The 6,435-nt window shown below is 36.4% G+C and overlaps 1 protein-coding gene across 2 annotated transcripts in view; it reads left to right on the forward strand.

Moving 5' to 3' along the window:
• CUNH1orf21 (chromosome unknown C1orf21 homolog) overlaps positions 1 to 6,435 on the forward strand; it is a 199,644-nt gene that overhangs the window by 104,029 nt on the left and 89,180 nt on the right. For both annotated transcript variants that reach the window (XM_010631727.3, XM_010631726.3), the window contains one exon: positions 1,614 to 1,708. In XM_010631727.3, coding sequence (XP_010630029.1) covers positions 1,614 to 1,708 — 95 coding nt within the window. The remainder of the gene's footprint in view (positions 1 to 1,613; positions 1,709 to 6,435) is intronic.

Genomic DNA, 6,435 nt, shown 5'->3' on the forward strand with positions numbered 1-6,435 from the left:
CTTGCGCTGCAGACAGGCGGCAGAACCACTGAGCTAAATCCCCAGCCCTATAACTGTTACTATAACTCCTTAGTCATAAACAGCATCTGAGAGAGTAGTATGTTAAGGGTTAGTGTGAAGAAACCTGAAACTACATTAGAAAGTGGTATTACATATGCTAAAACAAGGATCTATAAGAATATAGTCATTGTACCCATTTAATCATAGATAACAAGAAAATAATTACAACTTCTTAACATGAAATATGAACTTTCTTACTGATAAACAGCTGTCCCTCATAGTTAGATATTATCCATACCATATGACAGGCAATCATGAGATTGGTGGTTGATGAATTTTTCTCATTCTATAATTTTTTGTATTCCCCCAAAATTAAAGATAACTCAAATTCACACCTTTTTTATTTATTTATTTTTGTTGTTGTTTTTTGATACAGTCTCACTATATAGTTCAGGCTGATCTTGAACTCACTATGTAGCCTAGGCTGTCCTGGAATTCATGGCAATACTCCTGCCATCAGAGTGCCAGGATTATAGGTAGGTACCACCATGCCCAGCTTCAAATCGTGTGTGTGTGTGTGTGTGTGTGTGTGTGTGTGTGTGTGTGTTTGGTCGGGGGACAGTACCAGAGATTGAACTCAGGACCTTGCACTTGTGAGGCAGGTGCGGTGCCACTGAGCTAAATGAAGGGCCTCAAACCAATTTTTAAACTTAGTCTGCCAAGTCATTTCCTGTTGACAAGAACCTGAAGAAAATACCATCATTATCACCAAACCTCTATCCTGGAGAAGTGTTTTAGCTGCAAATTTTCCTGAATTTTTCCAGTGATGGTATTGATAGTGGGATTTATGTCCCCTGGCTGTTGGAAAGACTGGGTTCCCATGACTCTCTATACTCTCCAGCCTTGAAAGATATACTTATCAGATCTAGTAGATATTATGACTAAATATGAATGTGCTTTGCAGAGAGATTAAAGTGTGTGTGTGTGTGTATATATATATATGTATAAGAAATAAATATATGCAATAATTGTATAATGTTCAAATTTAGCATAAGACTCATAAAAAATTTTTTAGTTCCCATTTGTTTGCGCCTGTTTATAGTGTACTTGCTTGAGCAGCACATATATTTGTTTATCGTTAGAACTCCTTAGTCATAAACAGTACTATGTTTTTCCAAAAGAAGAAATGAAGACGTGTACATACTTCTGAAAATTGCCACTGCAAACATTTTGAATGAATATTCTCTTGGGGGGAAAAAAGAATATTCTTCACAATCTTCTTAGGCCATTATGTGATGGGTTCCTGTGCATATGTATTTCCTATAGTCTTTAGAGACAGAGTGACTTCTTTTCTCTGAGAAAGAACCAGGCAGTGACACCTTCATTAACTCTGATGCTGAGCTTTTTCCAGAAGACAAAGTAGCACACCTGCTAAAAGGCTCCAAGGTGTCAGGTCAAGCTTCTCCCTGACTGTTCTATGTGAACCACATATAAAAGGCCTTATGGGGAAGGTTCTATCAGATTACACCATTTGGCGCTTATAACTGAGACTTGCCTACCATTGTGGGGAAAAAAAATTTTTTTAAGACATGTTTTCTTTTTCTGGCACTCAGATGAGTATAGGATCAAACCAGTGGAAGAGGTCAAATACATGAAAAATGGGGCCGAAGAAGAGCAGAAAATAGCAGCCAGGAACCAAGAAAACTTGGTAAGAATTGAATTTCTCATTTAACAATTAATTTTGGTGACACCATTGTAATAAAGTCTGCAGTGCATGTTTATACCGCAACTTACACACCGGTGCAGGATTTCTTGAAAATACTGCCACTATTTATAGCTTTCCTGGAAGCTGCACTGTTACTCCTGTATCCTGTTTGTCTCTGAATAAGTCATTCTCTAATCTAGATAGGGAAGGCTCAAGGGAAAATAAAGCAAAATTATTAATGTTTTAAGAGACCTAAATTTAGGGAGGAAAAAGGCATGATGATGTAGGATTGAGATTTAGAGAAGGGAGATTTTTTTTCCCCCTTTCTGCCTCTTTAATTCTTATCCAGGTCGGGAACAATGGAAAAGTTTAATTATTCTAGACAAGTAATACTGAGGAAGTTGCCTTTCAAAGGAAAATAATGTACTTTTAAGGTAGGTCTCTGTTAAAAGAGTTAGTACTTTGCATTCACAATGTTAAAGATATTGTAGGTTTTGACTTAGTGTGAGAATTGTAGTGATATAAAATAGGAAGTTAAGAAACTCATAAAAATGTGAATCAATATACATATTACACTTTATTATTCCATCTCTAATAGATAAAAAATATCTACGTGTGACTTTCAGCTTTGAAGGCAGAAGCTACCTGGGTTTAAATCTCACCTCTGCCAGTTGTTCACTGTGGGATCAAGTTGCTTTACTTCTTTAAATCTTGCACCCAAAAAATAGGGAAAAAAACAGCGCCTTCTGACAGTGTTGTGAGTGCTACATGAGAAGATGGTTAACGCTTTTGAGTACTGTGCATAACATAAGAACTTGTGAGAGACTTAGGCATTGTCAGTAAACAAAAGGGAAAAATAAAGAACGTTAGAATCAGAGTTTCTTTTTTCTTTATGTTAATTTGTGAGAGATAGCTAAATGAATACTTTTGATTAATGCCAATATTACATGTATTTTAGCAAACTTTGCTTTAGAACCATGAAATTATTTAAAAAGGATTCTTTGAGTACTTTTTATGTACAAAGCGTTTACTAAGCACTGAAAGATACAAAGTACTTAAACTTGCACTTCTTAAGAAACTTAAAGTTAAAACAATTAGATTCAGCAAATATTCATCAACTGTCTCTTGCATAAAAGGCATTGTGCTGGATTCTGCAGAGAAACAGAAAGAGAAGGAACCGTTGACCCTCATTTTAAGGTGCTCAAGTTACCATGGACAGAGTGAGTCTCAAGTGACTATAAATAAAACAGGCTAAGATTGAATTACAAGAAAGAAGTACTAATGCTGCAGATACTCACAGGAGACAGCGATCACATCTCTTGAACCATCAGGATATACTTTATGAATGGGTTTGCAATGAATGAGTTTGACCCTTGAAGTACGAAATGACCTCGGATGCCCCAGGCAGAGTAACAGATAGAAAGCATAAAACAAATACTCCTGCTTGACTGGGGAAGGAAGACGGTATTAGTAGGGAATCAATGAGAGATACGATAAAAATGTAGATGGGGTAATGTATAGAGCCTTGATGTCCAGCAGAGAAGTCTCAAATTAATGCAGTCAATGAAAGAGAAGCTTCAGATGTTTTTAGGCCAAGAATCGGCAGGATGAGATTGTAGTTTAGGGAAGTTTATATAGCAGCAGCAAGTACAATGTATTTTGGCACAAGGAGCCAAGACAGAGCCACTGTGATAATAGTCTTAGTAAGAGGCAATAGGCCTGAACCAAGCAAGCAGTGACAGGGAAAATAGAAAAGTCTGGAGTAAAGTTGCAGAAGTCAAAGCAGCAGGATTTGGCAGTTCATTAGATATTAAAAGAAAGCATAGGCATTAAGAGATAATAGTAATACCATTATTTTGACCACATAGAAAAATGATGAGTTTGTGGTGATGAAAATAAGTCATTGATGACCTTGATGAAATGGAGAAATCAGTAGGAAGATTGTGCTTGATGAAAATATAACGCGCTTATTCATTCACCATTCATTCTTGCCTACCCTTAAAAAGAGGTGGTACACAAGGGAGAATGTTAATCCATTATACAGCGTAACAAATACATAAACAGGACACCAGTGACTTCCAGATTCTCATGCTCTCTAAGAATTAGGGGACATAATCACACATGAGACATAAATCCCACCTTCTTGAGCTCGCTTTCTTTTAGCAGACAGAAGGTTTGTGACCTCAGTGACCATAATTGAAGGTACAGTGTGAGAGCTGGGTCTGGTTTTCAGCAAGCAAAGCTTTAGGAACTTGTAGAGCATCCATGTAGGGACATCTAGTGGAAGTATAGAGAGGATGGTGTGGAGTTCAGTAACTGGGAGCACATCATGTACTCAGTATATTCTTGTTGCTTCAGTGAATGAGTTAGCGTAGTTGGACCTGCAGGTGTACATTTGGGTTGGGTTGACTGCTGAACACTTTGAGTACATGAGAGTGCCAAATGAGACAGCAGTCAACACTTGCATCCTAGGACAATGAGGTCCCCTTCAAGGCCCACCCTTTGTGGTCTGTGCTCATGTGGGGCTTTGGTTTATGCCTAGCCACTGCCCTCTGCTCACAAGATCCCTCCACATTGGAGATCTTTGGGTTGTTCTAAGGTCTGGACTTGCTTCCTCAGAGCTTAACCGGAACCTGCCTTCTTCCTCATACTCTACCCTTTCATTTTTGCCTGCTTTATTCTTATTTGTTTCTGAGACTGCAGCTAATTGTTTCAGTCCACGAGAAGCCTCTCCAGACCTCATCAATTCAGTTTGTTCTCTTTTGTTCTCTCTGATTATATTTGTGTTCTCCTTTATAATACTCAGCACAATTGTTTTGTAACAAATATGAATAATTTGCTGCATATGCACTTCTCTCTTAGCCTGTAAGCTCATGATGCTAAAAATCTTATATTTTGGCATGTAAATTAAATATACAGCACCTAGTAGTTGCTTAATAAATGCTTAAGACCACCAGTCACTTGAGCCCTTTGACTGCAATTTCTGGGGCTGGAGATCATGCTGAATTTCTGAAGCTGATGATGAAACATTTATATGTCAGTCACTTATGCATTCTCAATTAGAAAATATTCATTTATTCCAATTTTCATTACTGCTTAACATCCATACATCTTACTTTGGTTTCTCTCTTTGATTCATCTTAAGAAAGGTACTGTGAAGTAACATTGGCTTATATTTTGATAATAAAAAAGATGATATGCCCATTATCATAATTTCTAGCTTTATAACTTAGGTCAGATATCTACAATTTCTGAACTCCAAATTCTTCACCTAGAACCCAAGAATAACAATATTATTAGAGTATTAGAATAAAATGTTAATATGGGGATATGTTTAGCATTTTAGCAAAGGGAGTCTTCCTTAACAAAGACATAGAAAACAAAAGCTATGAAGAAAACTCTCATTACATCAAAGTTAAATATTTTTGCAAAACAAAATAACAGGAATAATTGATGGGAAAGATCCTGGAGAAAACATTTATGATCAATAAAAGATAAACTAATATCTGGGACTTATAAAGTACACTTGTAAATAACTAAGAAAAACATAATAAAGAACTGTCGACCCTCACTTTAAGGTGCTTAAATTACCATGGACAGAGTGAGTCTCTAATGATTATAAATAAGGCAGGCTAAGACTGAATTTCAAGAAAGAAGTACTACAGATACAGGAGACAGCCATCATATCTCTTGAACTATCAGGATTATGTAATAGGTAAAACACCTATTAGAAAATAGATGGTTCACAATAGAAGATATTGAAAAGTAAGCGTATAGAAATATGTTCCACATCACTAGTGCGTGCCCTCTTCCTCAGCTCTCTGCAACTCCATCTCTTTCTTTCTCTGAAAGATACTGAGCCCCGCTCGCCTGAATGGCTGGAAACTCTCTGGAGCTCCTCTGTGGTTTTGCTCACACAGTTAATTTTGTGTTTCAAGAGCTGATGTGCCAGTTCCCAAATCAGTTTATTCTAATTTTCTTTATAATTGTGTAATTTAGTTAAATAATGTGCAAACCAATGAAAAACAAGTGTGAAAAGAGCTATTTCAGTGAAAATTCAATTGGATGGCTTTGGAAAGCCTTGATGAAGGCAAGTTACTAAAAGCTTGTTGCTAAATTAAATCATGCACTCAGATTATTTCACAAGGTCTTTACCATCTCGTTTCATTTAAAAAGACAAAAACAAGGAATCTCAGATACACATTAGGTATGGGCAATTCAGATCATGCAGGTGAAACCCTGTAATCATTGGTTCCTTAATGAAAGAAGTTGTTTGCCTATGTCCAAAAGTGGGAGAAGAAACGCACATTTGTGTATTTTAAAATAAAACAATTTATTCTAAATGTATATAGACAGTATTATGTTGCACTACTTATCTCACTGTATTATTTAATTAGTAATTTGAGTGATTACGCCTAGTACAGTTTTTATTATAATCATGTAAATGCAAATTGAACATAATGCTCTATTTTATACTCATTAAATTGGCAAAAGCCTTGAACTTTGGTTAGTGTCAGATTTTGACATGATTGTAGGAAAATGTGTATTCATATACAAGTGGTACACGTCATGGAGGACAGTTTAGTGGTATCAGTGAATGTTTTAATGTACATCGCCATGACCCTGTACTTCCATGTCTTGCTATTCACCCAAGTAGTTGCCCACGTGTAGTTAGAATGGTACAAACTGTCATGGGAAAAATCACTCAAATTGTAAATATATATATATAT

The sequence above is a fragment of the Fukomys damarensis genome, unplaced genomic scaffold (genome assembly GCF_012274545.1).
Source record: "Fukomys damarensis isolate Sample0158 unplaced genomic scaffold, DMR_v1.0_HiC HiC_scaffold_11, whole genome shotgun sequence".
Taxonomy (NCBI): domain Eukaryota; kingdom Metazoa; phylum Chordata; class Mammalia; order Rodentia; family Bathyergidae; genus Fukomys; species Fukomys damarensis.